The sequence below is a fragment of the Prionailurus bengalensis genome, chromosome A2, assembly GCF_016509475.1.
Source record: "Prionailurus bengalensis isolate Pbe53 chromosome A2, Fcat_Pben_1.1_paternal_pri, whole genome shotgun sequence".
NCBI lineage: Eukaryota > Metazoa > Chordata > Mammalia > Carnivora > Felidae > Prionailurus > Prionailurus bengalensis.
The window spans coordinates 38,965,192-38,983,486 of NC_057348.1; the positions used below are offsets into that span (position 1 = coordinate 38,965,192).

The following is an 18,295-nucleotide window of genomic DNA, read 5'->3' on the forward strand; positions in this document are numbered from 1 at the left end:
GAAGTCAGTAGCGTCAGTGTTGACAAATCCTGGATGAAAGTGAGCGAATGCCTGGAAATACCCCCCAGCTGCCCCTGCAGGGCGCAGCCCCGGTTTTGCCTGGCTGTGGCACAGCTCATGAGTGCGTGCTCCAGGCCTTCATGATGATGAAAGTCCGCCGTGGACACAATGGTACACACTGTGTACGTACATGACACAGCCTATCCCAGGCATTTGCCCCATGATTTTCTACTTTCTTGCCTTTCAATCTCTTGTGGCGTATGTACGTTTTATTAAAATGCTTACTAATGTGAGTTAGTTACAATCTGCTGCGATAAGTATTTTGAGGATTTATAGCTCCAGTAACATAGAACGAAATCTGGAGATATACAGGAATGTGGGGCTAGGAGAGGGGGCAGTTCAGAAGCTGTCACCTGGGAGGGTATGCCTGGAGGATGACCGAGGTCAACAAACCAAGGGAGCTGGCTGCACAGCCTCCTCAGGGCCAGCAGGAGAGCCAGCACCAGCCAGGCTGCACCCAGGCCTGCTTCCCTAACGTAATTCAGAGGAGCTTTGAATAGACTCCTCAAATGAGCTATGTAACCCACTAAAGTTCTCAAGCGGGACCCTTCTGTGATGGTCCCTCTAGAAGTCGTGGTGGGAGAAGAAAAAAAAAAAACCATCCCAAAACAGAGATTCATTTATGCTTGAGGATCCCAGGGACTTTTGAGGGTGGCAAGAAAAGGCAGACATTAGCTACTCCTTCCACTTCTCATCTAACTACAAAGGTGTCTTGTAAAGGGGTTTCATGGGGAAGCAACAGTTCTATAAAGCATATTCCTTTGTTCTTTCTCGGTGGCTCTCAACCATGGGTGCACCTTAGAATCGAATAAGTAGCTTCCAAAAAAAAAAAAAAATCCCAACACCCAGGCCTCACCCCAGACAAACTGAACCAGAATAAGGGTGATAGATAATGCGGGGGGGGGGGGGGGAGGAGTGGTCCTTCAAGAACAGTGTACTAATGGCATCTCGAATCTTGGGAGATGTGTGCTCTGAAAAGTGCCCTGACTTTTGGGGGAGTCAGAGTAGAGGGTAATAAATTTACTTAAGGATTATGTTGTCAAAGATACTAGAAGAGAAACAGTTCTCTTTAGTACCGTAGGGTGTACTGACCATTAACAAATCAGGGGGAAGATGTCAAAGAACCAAAGAAATATTAATTCTGGGGATATTACTGGAAATACAGGGCAACATGTTAAAACAGAACGATCGTAAAAGGTTGTCAGTGAATTTTAGGCAGTGATCCTCACTGAATACCAAAACTGTCCTGTTTTTAAAATTAAAATGGTCCCCAACTTTAATCCTCTAAAAAAATGAAGTTAGAAAATTCTGAATGGGATGAGGTTTCTGATACTGAAACCAATGAAGAAGAAAATTGGCTTAGATGAGTGATCTATCACTGGACTGACTTTACAGAGCTCCAACACTAGAACAACACTGAAATGCTGGGAAGAAAAAAGGCCTTCAGTTAGATGAGAGGGTTTGTAAGGAAAGACTTTTAGCACAAACTTCTCCATGGTCAAAAAAAGATGTTGCTTTAAAAAAAAAAAAAAAAAAAGGTTGAAGTCCGAAATGATAGTTTTCAAGAAAGTCAGTGTTTGCAAAGGAATCCACAGGTCCACTTGAGTTTAGCTCGTAGGTTCTGGCATCAGATCTGTTTCTCTCCCAGCATGGATGGAATTCACACCCGATAATGACATCAAAGTAGATTGCTGACTTTAACTTTTCTTGCGCAAATTTTCAGTTTGCCTTACCTTGCAGAAATTCCGGCCTATGAAGTCCCAGTTTCAGGGAGAGAGCGTCCTGAGGAGGGAAGAAACAGCAGCACAGCCTTTATAGGGCAGGAATTTGTGCACTTTGCGTACAGTGAGCTTAAAGAACCTCCATGGAACATGATTACGAGTTTTTGAAACAATTATTCGAAAGATGCTAACCCTGGTGACAAGTTAAAAGAACACTAACCAAATAAAGCTGTACCTTACAAAGAACGGGGTTAGTTATTCCCCAGTAAAAATAACAATCGAGGGGAGAGGTTAACAAATAGTAAGGTTCTGTTTTTCTTTGAATGGTAGTAGGTGAGTCAGTAGATATAGTTCTGAGTTTTCTACACAAACCTCACATTCCTTCTCATGGCTATACTACGAGCTACCTCTTTTTAGTGATTTTTTTTTTATTGAGTTGGTTTATGTAAAAGCAGAATTTTAAAAAAGTCGTAAGCTTTTTAACTTGGGTGAAAATGGATGGTTGACCCAATCAAGTTTTCAGACTTAAGAAAAAGGATGTACCACACATTACAAGAAAACAACATTTAGCGTAACGGCTGAAGTGCCTGCCTCTTCACCCATAATTTCACTTGCTGAAGGCGATGTTTTTCCAACAAACTCACTGAGGAATGCTTCTTGCACACAAACTAAACTGAACCAAAAATAATACTTCTGTGACTAAATACGGTAATTAGTACAGCAAAGTCCCATTCATTTATTTATGGGACATGTTAGCCCCCAGGGTAAAGTTACACACAATGTGCAACTGTGAGCGCCGGCTGAATAAGTTAAGTTACTACAAAATGGACGTTTCTTTTTTTTTTTTTTTTTTGCAACGGTTAGTGGGTTGGCATGGTCAAGTTTACTCAGTTGAACACATTTCATAAGCTGTTTATTTGTTGACGTTGATTCCATTTACAATACTTGGTGGGTTTCGCAAGGCTGGGCCACTGGCATCACCTTAAGGCTATCGCCTCGCATCCTGCCTGACCACTCTTGGTAAACACTGGGTCACTATATGCTGAATCAATACAGTGAAATCCCATGAGTCCATTCCTGATTACAACCAGTTCTGCATATCACAAGTTTCCTTCTTGTTCCAAAACCCTCACCGATTTACACATTGTTTATTTTTTGTACTACCTTAAAATTTCATGCAAACAGAACTTTCCTGTATGTAAAGTGAACACGCAAATACTGTTGGTGCTATTTTACCAATTTGGGGGTCTTTACCCATTTTAGAATGTGAGCTAATAGAAATCTGCTTGTAATAAAAACTGACAACAACTGTGACAAAAATAAGGATATAATATTAAAATAAATCAAATGATATACAATACTGTCATTATTCTGATACAGAATTTTTACACAGCAATATTGATATAGGGACACATGGCAGGATGTCAGGTAACCCATTACAATAGACCTTTTGGTTACAAGTAAAGTTTAAATTACAACTTAATACCGACTTTAAAATGGTAACTAGTGTTATGCCAGATTAAAATTAATACTTCCTCTTCAAGGGACATTTTCTGGAACATCTCTAATTATGAGACTTAAAAAATAAACTTCACAAGAAGAAAAAGAAGTGTAACATATTGGAGAAGTGTTTCTTACTAAAAAACCCAAAAAACCCTAAATCTAGAAATAAGGTCTAAATGGACTTTCCATGCCTTCTGAGCTCACACCTGTCACACAGCAGATCTGAGGTTCTGTTGCATGGACAGGTTCCATGAAAGCTGGAGAGTATGCCCACCTCTACTTCGTCCAGGAAAATTGTGGAGTGTCTAGTTCAACCACACACCCTTTGCTGTTTAAGTATCAGGCAAAAAAGCTTGATTTTCCACACTGATTTTCCCAGCAAGCTAAAGGATATCTAACAACCCTGTTCCCCTCGTTAAAATGCTAGAGGGCCCAGAAGGGAAATGGCAAAGAATAAGTGGGGGCCTTAAAATTCTTTGAGGAGAGAAAAGAGACCAGAGGGTGTGTGTGTGTGTGTGTGTGTGTGTGTGTGTGTGTGTGTGTGGTGGTGGGCAGGGCTGGGGTGAGGGGGTTTCAGACAAAAAAGTTTCTGTAACAAAAGACCAAATTCTTATTCTCCTCATTTCTGTGAAAATGGGTGAGTTACTGGCATTAAAAAAGGCCAGACCAAGCCAAAACACAAACAGGGAAATGAGAACCGGTTCCATAATGCCCCGCACTCTACATTTCTATCCAAAATAGAAATCCTCTTTCAGAAAAAAAAAAAAAAAAGTCATTTAAACATCAAAGATAGAAACGTTACTTGGATAGCTGAGGAAGCAAGAGCATTTCTTTCTGGCATATTATACTTGTTGGGCACAATCACAAGTAAATAGACTTTACAGACATCGTGTGGTTGTTCACATTTAAAGTTTCTACTCTGAAGTGATTACTTTCGGGCTAAACAAATAAATCGATTAAATGAAGTCCGTAAACAGGCTAAGCCCGGCATACATGGACATGTGTGATGCATTCTCCGCCCAAAAAATGGAACCTAAGATAAAAGAAAAAAACTGAGTCAGAGCAGGAATCACTAAAAACAAAACAAAACACCAAAACACCCAAACACACATAACAAAAAACAATTCTCGAGAAATCTCTGAATAACAACAGCTGGTGTTATATTGTGAACTATTCATCAAGTAATATGCTCAGCTCTTTATATATTATCCTTTTCCATCCTTACAACCACTCTGTGAAGATGACAAATGCTTTAATTATACCCATTTTACAGATGACAGACGGAGGCACAGAGAGATTAGTAACTTGCCCAAGGTCACATACCCAGAACTCGAAGCTTGGCTGGCCACCTGGACCAGAGAGACCAAGCTTTTAACCACCAAGCTACATTGCCTTCACTTCTCATTTTTTGGTCTGTGTATATCCTACTAATGAAGCTCATTAAGGAGGGCATAACATTATGGGCATGTTCACATTGATATAATGAGTAAATATGAAGTCACTGACAAGGATCAACACATAAATTCACACATTTGCACACAGATGGCAGAGGGGTCAAAATTCCGGGGGGTGGGGTGTGGGTTGGAGAAGAACAAAAGAGAAATTAGGGAAGGAGGCAAGCTCGAGTCACAGAAATGGAACAAACCAAGCCCTGGCCTAGGGAGAGCCAGCAGAGAAAGGTCAGATTCATTCCAAGAGTCTTCCAGTGGGTATTTCTCAGTCTTGCCCATGCCACGAATGAAGCTGGGCTAAGGAGGCAAGTGGCATGGTGGTCCTTTGTCTGAGGGGCACAGGAGTACCTCAAAGTACATATTCTTTCTAGAGGCAAAGGACAACATCCATTCTCCCTCCCCTGGGCATTGTGCCTTCTTGAGAATCTGTCTACTTTGCAAGTTATAGCAAGAAACTTTCAGCCCAGGCCTGGAGGCAGTTGATAATCAATGAAATGGCAGATTACTCCCAGCCAGGGTAACGTGAGAGAGAGGCAAGCTCTTAGAGACTCATGCCTCAGGGATCCTTTTTCGGTTGACACATGGCACAAAAATGCATCCTTTCTGTTTCTCAATTCAGATGCTTTTTCCGCTAATCATTCTTAGTGATTTCCTAATTCTATTCCACCAAAAGAGGCCGCCCCATACCAATTATCTGTCTTGAGGAGGAAATCTCAGATACATCTTCCAGATGCCTTCTAAATAATTTCTTTGCACATAAGAAAAGAAAGACTGTGCAGACAGTGACAGAACCATTCTAACCTTCTTTTGTGGTTGAACTAATAGGATAAACCCAACTGTATGGTGGTCCAACAACGGTCAGGACTGATTATTCTGTGCATTGTCTTTGGGTTGGTACCATGCTCATGTCCTTCTTACTTCCTTTTTCCTTTTTCTTCTCTTCCTCTTTCTTCTCTCCTGCCTTCCATTTCCAAAATGGTTCTGGAAGGGCCAGGGAAATGACTGTGATCAATAAATACAAAAGGAAGAGAGGGAAGCAATAGGAGGGCAGGGTGTGCATGGGGTGAACAGGCAGAGACACCCTTCTGCCTTTTTTTCACAAGGGCCTCATTTTCAAGGCTGCAAGGACAGTGCCTACACGCAGGTGCCACGGCCGTCAGTTCCATGCAGTCTTGTGCGCAGAATGGTTCTGTCACTGTGTGTGTCAAAGGGCACACAGATGGCTAGCTCAGTTGTTGGCATGGAGACCATGTCAGAGGAAGTGGGTACGGGTCGACTGGCTTAGACGATCACACGTGGACCGTATAAGAAGTTAGCACCCAGGACCTTCATCATCTATTCTAGCCCTGAGCCTCTGAGCGCTTCACTTTGTCAGACCTAAAACCACTAGCATGGGCCAGAGGTTCTGAGTTGGGGGGATTCTGTCCCAGAGGGCACATCTGGCAATATCCAGAAACACTTTGGTTTGTCACAACTTGGGGGAAGGAGTGTCAGTTACATCCAGTGGGTGGAGGTCAGAGAATGCTGTTTAACAGCCTACAATGCACAGCACAGCCTCCCAACAACAAACAACTATCTGGCCCAACGTGCCAACAGAGCCGGCGTTGAGAAAAACAAACACGGGCAGCAATAATGAAGGAAAAAGACCCGAAATAAGTGTACGAGAACTATAATGCACACGTCCGGCTGTTCCACATGGACAACGCAAAACGTGTTTCTTTCATTCACTCATTCAGCAGTAGTTCAGTGAGGGTCACCAGCACATCCATCCTCGTTCTAGGTGCTACGGGTACAGAGATGGACAGGAGATGAAAGGCCTCTGCTGAGCATGGAGCTTACTTTTTAATGAGGGAAGACAGGTAACCAGCAAGATAGTTTAAGCTATGAGTAAGTGTCCTCATGGTGCCTACAGTCTTGTGATTTGTCCTTCAAGACACCATGATCACTCTCTGGCCTGTCATGCGGGTTCTCAGTACCCTGAAGAGAGCAGCAAAGGAAAATAACAGTGGAGACCTGCCATGGCCAGGCTTCATAAGGCACCGGGCATCAACGTCACACCAAACCTGTGTGCCAGATTTTTTCCTCATTTTGACACAAGCCAAGTGGCTTCTTCTTTTTTTCAATGCGTATTTATTTTTGAGACAGAGAGAGAGCAAGAGAGAGCAGGAAAGGGGCAGAGAGAAGGGGACAGAGGACCTGAAGCAGGCTCTGTGCTGACAGCAGCGAACCTGAAGTGGGGCTCGAACGCATGAACCATGAAATCATCACCTGAGCTGAATTCGGAAGCTCAAGCGACTGAGCCACCCAGGCACCCCGTAAGTGGCTTCCTCTTGAGCTGAAGTAATGTGACTGACTGCAGTCACCCAGCTGAAAGTGGACATGTCACAGACCCAGTCCCACTTTCTTCCAGAGTTTGCTCTTTTCTCAAATACCGCCATCCCCCAACTTTGAAGCTTTGTGAAGAAATCTCCTTTGTGAGCACATGGCACTTAGCCTGGTCCACAGGAGACACTGGAGAAAATATGTGTTAAAGGCCTCTCTCCTGGCAAAGCCCCCACCACAGACTATGTGCCACCTGAAGGCAGAGGGGTGGCCTTCCCAGATCCTGTGGCTTCTGCTCACTCGGCACACCAATGCCTGGCACCAGGCAGGAACCCAAGGGGCTCATGCCACCAAAGTTAGAGATGGATTTACTGCGAAGCCAAAGAGGGTGAGGGCCTTCACTCGTGTGGTTCCCTGCAGGGCTTAGGTAGGGCCCTGGCAGTGTATTCACAAGGTCACAGGTCTGTGTGACTCTTTAAAAAATATTGTGGGGGGCACCTGGGTGGCCCAGTAGGTTGAGCATCCGACTTCGGTTCGGGTCATCATCTCACAGTTTGTGAGTTCGAGCCCCACATCGGGCTCGCTGCTGTCAGCAAAGAGCCTGCTTTGGATCCTCTGCTCCCCTCTCTCTGCCCCTGCTCTTTGTGCGCTCTCTTGCTCTCTCTCAAAAATAAATAAAACATCAAAAATATTGTGAATTCTTCTTTTTCTTATTGAGGGCACCAACAGGGTATTAGCCTAGGCCCAGATCTGCCCTGGCAATCTGAACATAATGATTAGACTGTCTTGCAGGACCTTTTATACCTGGATTCCCTTGTCTTATTCTTATCAAGTCCACTTCCCCTCTTTCAATATCTGTCTTTCTTTCACCCCCTGCCAAGGATATTTTTCTTTTTTTTTTTTTTTTTTATCTGCACCTGCCCTTAGTGGGTTTTCCTCCTCCCCTTCCATCTGTGAGCTCATAATGACAAAGAACTCCATTTCTGATATTATACACTTATTAGATACTTGACATTTTCTCAACAGGCCCATTCATTTCTAGATCTACATATACTGTGTGACAAACTTAATAGATATCTAACAGCCAGATACATTACAAAGTATATAGAAGATGCATATTCAGAGGCATATATATAGCCAAGGAGCTAACTATTCAGTCCAAATTTGATGGCTTATTTTAGAATTAACTCAATCCGTTTCTTATAGACTAAAATTTCAAACAGAAAATTCTAGAAATAACCAAGGTAGAACCTTTAGAACTTTCCAGAAGGCATGATTCTTATCCATTTGTGGCATTTTTAAAGAGAAAATAATAGCACTGCCACAAAACAAATGTATTGTTTTTGATTTCTCTCACAACAGAGTCAGTTTTGCTAAAGAAAGAAACATAAAGAAGGATACATGAGGGCGCCTGGGTGGCTCAGTCAGTTAAGCGTCTGACTATTTCAGCTCAAGTCATGATCTCACAGCTCATGGGATCGAGCCCTGCGTCGGGCTCTGTGCTGACAGTGTAGACCCTGCTTGGGATTCTCAATCTCTTTCTTTCTCTCTCTCCCCCGCTCCTCTCTCTCTCTTCCCACCCCTCCACTGCTTGTGCTCTGTCTCTCTCAAAATAAATAAACTTAAAAAAAAAGCATACATGAAGAAAACTGTGGTCATGTCACATAAAAAGCACTCGTCCAATATGGGAGGAATTTGGGGGGGTGGGCAAAATGGGGGAAGGGGGTTAATGGAACAGTGGCAGATGGTAGCTAGACTTTGGATGGTGATCACTTTATACTTCAGACAGATCTCAAATTACAATGTTGTATGCATAACTTACATAATTTATATACCAATTTTATCTCAATAAAAAAGTTACGTGTGTTTTTAATAAAGCCAGTTTTGTACATTAACTTTTGTCAACAAAAGTACATAGTTCACAAAATTTCAAATAGCCATAGTAGTGCCTAAAATAGAAGCCCAAAATCTCAGAATTTCTGCCACTCCCAGTCTCCAGTTTTAATAATTAGGAAGATCGCCAATGTATTTGAATTGGGTCAAGTCGTAAAATGTTTCTTCAATTTTTTTTTTTTGGAGTAAGTATATATTCATACAAACCTAAATAATGCAATTATCTTCTTGTGAGTAGAGGGCTCACATGGAACTGCACTGTGCCCTCTGAAAGAGTAAAGGAAAACAGGGAATGAGGGGGTTGGCCTCATGGGTTGTGTGGAACTTCACGTGGGTTGGGGAAGCTGTTGGCATATATGCCCAGGGCCTCTGGGTCTAGAGGGGAGTAAAATACTGGCAAGAAGGAAGGGTGGTAAGGATGGGTCTAGGGGACCCACGTGGCTCTCATCTGTGGCAGCCACAAGTACCCCGTGTGGTAGGGAGGACACACGAAGTATGTGCCTGGGTAGCTGCTGGGCACCTAATACAATGGTGCTGCTGTGTCCCCTCACTGCGTCCTGTGAGGCTAAGTACAATGTAGTGTGAGGCCAGGGGTGCCCAACCAGAACAATTTCCATCTCCCAAACTGTCACAGGGAACATTTGTCATAGTCCAGAGACACGGCTGGTTGTCACAACTGAGAGAGGAGGCTGCTGACCTCTAGTGGGAGGAAGTCAGGGATGCTGCTAAAACATCCTATAGGGTCCAGGCCGGCCCCCACAACAAAGAGCTATGGGGCTCATACTGTCAGCAGTATATTTAGTATATCTATCAGTATACAGACTAAAGTATATTTATGTCCTCTGAGTCTTTCTGACAATGAACTTGTATGCACAGCCATGATGCTGCCCTGAGGGAGAAAATGTAAATAGTGGCTTCTGACACCTGTGATAGGAAACATAAGGAAATTAATGTACTAAGCTTTCTTCTACCCATTTTCCACTAAATTCTATACTTACATAAGTTATATTTTAGTTAATATTGTTTTAAGAAGTACTCTCTATCCTGAAATTATAATTACAATGTTTTATCATTGTAATTCTAAATTTATCATTTTAAAATAGAAACAGCTAATAATTTTTAAAATCTTCCCTTAAAAAAAAAAAACACAAAAATGTCCCAGGTTTTAACTGGAAAAAAAATGTTTTTTCAGAAAAGGAAAATATATTGGTCAAGTATTGAAGTGTCATGCCATATATATATATATACACGTGTGTATATATGTGTATATACACACACATATATATATATGTAAAACCCAGAAAACAAAAAACAAAACTGGTACAAAAAAGTGTTAAATATACAAAACAGAGCAGAAACAACTTTTTGGAGGAAAGACAGTTGTTTAAAATGAAAAAATAGGGGCGCCTGGGTGGCTCAGTCGGTTAAGCGTCTGACTTTGGCTCAGGTCATGATCTCACGGTCCGTGGGTTCGAGCCCCGCGTCGGGCTCTGTGCTGACAGCTCAGAGCCTGGAGCCTATTTCAGATTCTGTGTCTCCCTCTTTCTCTGACCCTCCCCTGTTCATGCTCTCTCTCTGTCTCAAAAATAAATAAATGTTAAAAAAAAATTTTTAAAAAGAAAAAATAATAAATCACACATTATAAAAATAAAAGTATTAATCACAGAATGATAAACTTCCAAAGCCAAGCAGTAATCAGAACAGGATAGAAATGGCTAATCTTTGTCAACTGTGAAAAGTGTTGGTATTAACAAAAATATTAAAATAATGTTTTTCTTTTTAAACAGCAAAATACTCCTTGCAGACATACAATTCAGCAATTCATCCTTAATTGTTAGAAAATTGTTAAAAATGAATACATGTTAAAACTTTCATTTGACCAAATATGTATTTGGAAAACATACACTCTGTTCTTCTTAGGGAGGATGATCTTTTATTCTACTTTTTAATTATCAAATGTAAACTTAAAAACTGTACAATTATAAGATTATAGCCTAGCAGTCACTATAAAGTCCACAAGTTAGTTAATGCATCTGAAATAAAACAGTAAACTGAATCCAGTGACTATCAATTCCTACCTGTAGTTTGTAATTTCATTCATCAAATATTATTCACTTTATCAAAATAAACACACATTTGTGGCTAATGACTAAGTCAAGTCAGAATGGAAAGTTTAAAATTTAAACAGGAGCAGTCTGCACTTACAGTCTGGTGTTTTAAAAACACTGATCCTTGTGACCCTTCTTTAAAAACAAAACAAAACAAACAAACTAACCCCCCCCCCCAAAAAAGAAGAAAGAAAGTACTGAGCATGTCATATTAAAATACAATTTTCTATGCAGTGTCTACATTTTTACCATTTACCGATGAGCTATTAAACTGTAGTCTGAAGTTGAATTCTATATATTACATTCACCAGGAAACATTTACAAACATTTTTTTCCTCAAGTTGTTTTGAATACAATATAGTGGAGAGATAATCTGGAAATAACTAGATTTTTACCAGGATAAGTTAATTCCGCCCAGAACAAATAATAACTCCTGGACCTACTCTAAAAATAGGCCATTGAAATAACCGATAAAAACGTATTTTCAAGACAGAAAAGTATCCAGGATGAAAAGTTGTAACACTGAGTTCTAGAAAAACTTTTCAGGTGGGCATCTGAATAGGGGAAAAGTTAAGATCTGACAAAAAGAAACCTTTCTTTTTTTTTTTTTAATCCTTCAGTTCTTTTATCACTTAATTCTAATATGAAAACCATAATTTGTCATTAAAGACTTCATTATTAAAACTATGGTAAAAACAAAGTGCAGAGATGTACCTGGGTTTATGGGAGAAGAATGATTTTGTTTACTCTCAGAAACGACCTTGCACGAGACCTGAACTGGAAGTTATCTAGAAACCCAGGGAAACACTATTTGGTTCTCTTTCTTAAAATAACCTCAGATTTGGGAAGCTCATCAAAACTACATAGGATGTGACAAATTCCCATGCGGACACCATTATCTCTCGTCCCACACAAACCAGTCTTGGTTAACTGGAGTACAAAGCGTTCCAATGAAACCGCTTTTGTGGAGGCAGAAGAGTATGGTGATTCATACCACAAAAACACTGGCTGGAGCGTCAGACAGAAATGGAGCCCGATGTCTCTCTGTGACCTATAACCTTGTGACCTCAGCCAGTTACTGAGTCTCCTCTGAGGCTGCAGGTGGTTGTATGCAGCACAGGACAGAAACAAATGTGCTTCATAGGTACATCTTGTATTAAATTAAAAAAAACGCATATATAACATTTAGTACAGAGTGTGGGGTACGTCACAGCCTTCAACAGGTGGCAACTGTAATTGCTATGATTACAAACAGCAGTTGAGTAGAATGTGTCACTTTCTTCTTGTTTTAGCAAGCAGGCCACGTGACTCTAGTATGCAGGGAGCATAAGGTTATGCTAACACTGTGTGAGAATGTCATTCTTAAAAGAAAAGGTTAAGGGTAGACTTTTCAATGGCTCAAATGACTCACATGTACAAACGTGGACTTGCCCTTGATAAGGGTGATGAAAAACGAGACATCAATGCCAAGGGTGACTGGGTTGGTGTCACTTCCCTGCAGGGAGTTTGGCATTGAGACAGACAACTAACGGCTTGCAACCTTTCCCGTCTTACAGCGGCCAAGAATAAAAGGTGCATGTCATACTTTAAAATGACTGTAAAACCACAAGAGGGATGGTCTACGCGGAACAGGAAGTATTTCTCAAGGAAACCACAGGAAAGCCAAACAGCCTTCAGAGAGACCCAAACAAGTGGAGTCCCTATTACAGCTCACAGAACTAAAACAATCCAGTTTACTGCATTACCTTTACTCCGAGAAAGTCAAAATAGTAACTGTTATCTACAACTGTAGCATATGAGGAAGATGGTGGGCCTTACTACAGCTTTCAACCCCAAACTACATGTAGAAGGCAGGGTCGAGTTTGCTTCAAAAACACTCCATCTATTAAAAAAAAATTGTTTTGGGGCACCTGGGTGGCTTAGTCGGTTGGGCGGCCGACTTCGGCTCAGGTCATGATCTCGCGGTCCGTGAGTTCGAGCACCGTGTCGGGCTCTGTGCTGACCTCTCAGAGCCTGGAGCCTGTTTCAGATCTTGTGTCTCCCTCTCTCTAACCGTCCCCCATTCATGCTCTGTCTCTCTCTGTCTCAAAAATATATAAAACGTTAAAAAAAAATTAAAAAAATTGTTTTAATGTTTATTTATTTTTGAGAGAGAGAGACAGAGGGACAGAGCACAAGCAGGGGAAGGGCAGACAGAGAGGGAGACACAGAATCTGAAGCAGGGTCCAGGCTCTGAACTGTCAGCACAGAGCCCGATGCAGGGCTCGAGCTCATAAACCGTGAGATCATGGCCTGAGCCGAAGTCAGCTCAATGGACTGAGCCATCCAGGCGCCTGGTCACCCCATCTATTTTAAAACAGGAGTATACAACACGGAGAGAGAATGCTGCAGAAAGACTGAGCTCTGCCTCCCAACAAGCCACCTGGCCTGGGAAATGCCTTTTGATGCTCTGGACTTCACTTTGCTGCTGGGTAAAACCAGGAGGTGGCACTAGGGGAGCAGTCACTGTCACCTGGTATTACTGGGGAAGCCTGCCGAGATCCCATCATTTTCAAAGTTTTGATCGGGAAGGGCTGAGACTCTCCAGGCTCCACAGACTTTTCTGCTCCCTCCTGTCTCCTACCTACCCTTTCCTGAAGTAACATAACTGACAGACCCTTTGTGGACGGGACAGTCTGCAACACACCCTCTAAAGCACCGTCCAACCCTGCCTTCATATGGTCATACCACTAACTGCTAAAACTGTCCAAAAGTGTTGTTGAGGTCATTAGGGTATTTATACTTGAGATAAAAGAATAAACTGGAAAATTAAACGCCATTAACCTCTAGGATTATGAACTGTGTACTGCGTAGACTGAGGGAAAATAGAGGATTTTTAAATTAAGATACAAGGTAACTGTATCATTGATGGTTTTCAGTAAGAGACAAAACACAAAGTTATTTACCTCTGCCTTATCAGTACGTCTGATATTTGTATTTATATTGTCCTAAATAATTTTTAGGCAAATTCATGGTTTTGAAGTTATTTTTATGACATGTTTCTAAGGTCATGAAAGCCATGGTGTGAAAATGATTCACAGGGTGAGGACAGTAGAGGACACAGCTGGTTATAATGGAAGGAGAGAGGGGAGAGGACGTGGTTTCCGTTGTCACCTTCTCTCACTTGTGATTTCAAGCACATTACCCTGGGTTTCATGCCATACAGGCCTTGCTGGGAGTTGAGTTACCACAACGTAAGGGAACCACCGAGCACCTGGGTATATATACTAACTTTACGAGTCAGCGGATGGCAGCTGTCTCCCACTTTGCCCATAGGTGTGCAAATCCTTATGCTCTTAACCCAGATACTAACAGCACAGCACATGCCTCCACCACACTGGGGGTCCTTGTCGCAGGCCTGAAAAGTAACAGACAGACAGATAAATACAGATAGCAGGGAAGACTCAGGCTAAGGAAATCCAAAATTAGCAGTAAAAAGGGCTCTTTAAATATCCAACCACTAGGATTTTAATACTCACGCATAAAAAATAACTGTAATCTTCATTTTCTTGAACATATTTAGAATAAAATCTGATCAGAAGAGATTTTCCTAGTTTAAAAACAATGGCCTACATAATGGTCCACACATTATGAAAATCTTAAATCAATACACATAGAAAATGTTATGTGTGTTAAAAAACGCACATAGAAAATCACCTCTCTTTTCTAGGATTTTGTGGCTGAATTGGCTTTGAACTTGAAAAACGAGGCTACATTAGTCTTATACCATACATGGCCATTAGGAACTACATAAATTGAATCAAAAGATTTTATGACTATTAACTGCAGAATACGTTGGGCCCAATTTTAAAAAGGGATTTAAGTGGTCTCTAAATCTGGCATGAAATGCTCCAGACCCATAAAGGCACTGATGTAAATTTTAAAAGTGCTCATTCTCCCTTTCAAATATTTGCATTTTGGTTCATGAGACTTGATATTTCTCACACCACTGACTTGATTTTCACCATTTCCTCTTTAAAGAAAGAAATTTCATGGGTTGGGAATGGACAAACCAAGACTTCTGTCTTCTGTTATGCTTTTTTGGGGGTAAGTAACCTACAAAAAGGAAATTATTGGCTTAGGATATACATATGTGTACATTATAAAATCAGTGGAACTATTCTTTAAGATTTATCTGATTTAGAAATGCAAACGACAGATACACTTATCAACAATGATTACTCAGGCCATCTGTTCCCAATATAAAAATTGTAAATACAAGTAATTAAAGAATCAACTATGGAGAAATTTTCATACTCTCTCTAAATGGAAATAAATAATGCAGTCTAAATTTATTTGCATGAAAATAGATCTAAAGGACAATTGTTCCTTCCTAGAACCAACAAAAAATAGGAAGCTTAGTTTGAGTGGTGTGCAATACTCTGTTTTGCTAGAGCTAAGGTAAAACATACTGTACTGTATGTGTAAGAAACTAAAAGGTCTACAATTTAGACAGAAATTCAAATTTTTTACATTTACTGGAAACAACTAACGCACTCCTCCGAAGTTCTTTTTCTTCAATGTTTTGGGGCCAGTCCCAAGTTCTCAAAACATAAATATATGAGCACACCCTTGTTTACTATTTTTCTTTAAAAACTACGAACCATCTAGCTCCAGGGTTGGTTTATTTCCCTCATGAGAATTTTTTTCTCATTCTATTTAAGGCAACTATCTGATCAAAAACTACAGTTTTCACTTCCGACTGTTAGGACATTTATATGAAAACATCCAAACGTTTCTATTTTCCAATTTTTATGCGTTTGCCAGAAATCACGTACATGTGGCCTTTACATTCCGTAAATGAGAGGTTCAGTACGTGATCTTTTCCAATACGTTCTTAACAAATCTATGTGGAATATAAATCAATTTCAAATGAACGACATATATTACAAAAAAAAAAAAGGTAAATATTTAAGGTGGAGGTTTCAGGCAGTATTTTATATCAACAGATGCCCAAGACCCAGAATTCTGAAGCCCCACTAACCCTTTTTTATACGACAATCAAAAGCCAGCCAAAATCTTTTAAAAATTCAATCAATCACTTGGATGTTTAACATCCTGAAGATGAGAAGTTACTAAGTTTTTCATTTGGCTCCAGATGGTTCCTGTCATGAAGACATAACTACATTTTTTTATTGCCATGTCGCTTAGAGAAAATTTTTTAAAAAATCACTGAGGTAAAACAACAACAAAAACAGTATATGTAAGTCCAGGCTAAACCTCTCTAACAGATAAACATTCAATGTGATAAAATTTCATTTTTGTAACAAAAAACTTCAGTTCTTGGAAATATTCACAAAGAATTGCATAGGTTTATGTATTTTTAATTAGACAGCTGTTGCCTAATGCCCCGCATCCTTAACCCATTGCAGATCTATTCAAATAGTGTTGTCCTGTGAATGGAACAAAAAGATACTTATATTGCAGAGGAATTCTGGGCTCAGAGGATTAGGGAGAAATTTAAAGTGAGCCAGCAGGGGAAGAGGGGAAAAAAACCCCAATCATGTTCCAACTCATATATTAAAAAGACCTGTAAAAACTTTTTTTTTCCAACCACACTGACAAAGCTATTCAAATACATTTTGTAAAAACCTCTATTTTAATAAATACCACAATGCTTATAATACGTATTGGATATAACCAAATACTGTTACTGTGCAAGGTCTTTCAAGATGCTATAAACCCTATTAACTAACTTGGAAGAGTGGAGCTTTATTTTCTCAATACAATGACATTTCCCTCAAATTTAAATATTTCATTACGCATCATCTGTTCAAACATAAAAGGTTTATTGAAATCCCATGATGTGCACTTAGATAATTGAAGTAATTTCATGGAGGTGTTAATTTAAGACTTAAAAAAAAAAAGAGTAAAGCAGGTGAACAACCAGGAAACAGTAGCGGTTTTGCATTGTTGATGTTAAAATAGACAAGATTTTTAAATTTTGTACTGTAAACTCATCCTTCGGGTCCACCCAGAGAAAACTGTTGGTAGGAGCAGGAGAGAAAACTGAATCAGCTCCTACTTCCAAAAATGATGAGGACAACTTCTCAAACCTGAAACTAACACCTACATTGCAACCTACTCCATAATTATGCCGGGGCACTGGAGGTGCTTTATCAGGAACTGGAAATGGAGAACTTTTACAAGGAAAACCTGAAGACGCTAGGGGGGGAAAAAAAAGCCCTGGAAACAGAAGGAAGTGCCCCCATTGCTTTTCAAAGCGCACACATGGCCTCGGACCAAGTTATTTCTAAGGGTTTCTGCGGAGGAAGCCAGACGAGCAAATTCCTTGACCATAGGACAAGTCTCAGGATTGGGGGATATTCATCTTGCCCCTTTTCATTTCAGAAAGGGCCTCGCAAATTGTAAGGTTCGAGGCTGGAACGTCTCAAAGAAGTACTAGAGAAGACTCTGAAAGCAAACTTCTTTCAGCTTAACAGAAAAACCGACCAAACTCGAGGAGAGAGCTTGTAAGGAGATCGGACGGAAACAAGCGGGAGAAGGTGGTGATAAAGGAGGTGGGTAACACTTCGCTCACTTTTTCTTCCAAGGGGCACCCAATGTCCCGGACCGTCTGCCGCTTTTGGAGCAGCGCACCTCTCCCAGCGCGCCAAAGGGCCACCGGGGCAGGTGTCCCTGCCCGGGGCGACCCTCCCCGTGCCGCTCCCCTCCTGACCCACCCCCCCCCCCCCACCCCCGGGCGCAGCGCGGGCGCGCATCCCGGGCGGACAGGTGCGTCCGGGGCCGCTTACCCCAGTGATGACGGCGGCGTCCCCGGCGGGGGGCGTGAGCAGCAGCGGCGGCAGCAGCAGCAGGAGCAGCAGCGGGGCGCAGCGCGGGCCCCTCATGGCGCCCTCGGGACTGCGCGGCGGTTGGGGGCCGTTGGGGGGCGCGGGGCCGGGGCGCGCTCGCTGGAGCGCGGAGCGGCGGGCGGGCGGGCTGGCGGGCGGCTGGCGCGAGCCTGCGGGCCGTTATAAAGGCGAGCCCCGCCGTGACTCACGCCGGCGCCCGCCCGGCAGCACGCGCGGGGGGCACGGCGCGGGCACACACCCCACGCCCCACGCGCACACGCGCGCCCACCCCGGCCCGGCGGCCCCGGGACGAGCACGTGCCGGCGCGCGACTCCCCGCGCCCCCGCCCCGGGCGCCACGCAGGCAGAGCCCCCCGCGGGGCGCCCGGCTCCCGGCCCGCGCCT

The 18,295-nt window shown here is 42.1% G+C and overlaps 1 protein-coding gene across 1 annotated transcript; it reads right to left on the minus strand.

The window, feature by feature from the left end:
* Positions 1-2,677: 2,677 nt before the first annotated feature.
* Positions 2,678-17,994, minus strand: PROK2 (prokineticin 2). Its single transcript, XM_043587936.1, has 3 exons — positions 17,853-17,994; positions 14,330-14,455; positions 2,678-4,317 (listed from the first exon to the last, which is right to left on the minus strand). The coding sequence occupies exons 1-3, from the start codon at positions 17,946-17,948 to the stop codon at positions 4,213-4,215; spliced, it is 327 nt and encodes a 108-aa protein (XP_043443871.1). The 5' UTR covers positions 17,949-17,994; the 3' UTR covers positions 2,678-4,212.
* Between the last annotated feature and the right edge of the window lie 301 nt (positions 17,995-18,295).

Coding starts and splice junctions, on each gene's coding strand:
- PROK2 (XM_043587936.1), bottom strand. CDS start 17,948: ATGAGGGGCCCGCGCTGCGCCCCGCTGCTGCTCCTGCTGCTGCTGCCG. Junction 14,456..17,852: donor ACGCCGCCGTCATCACTGGG/GTAAGCGGCCCC, acceptor GTTACTTTTCAG/GCCTGCGACAAGGACCCCCA. Junction 4,318..14,329: donor GCCATCCGCTGACTCGTAAA/GTTAGTATATAT, acceptor CTTTTATCTTAG/GTTCCATTTTTTGGGCGGAG.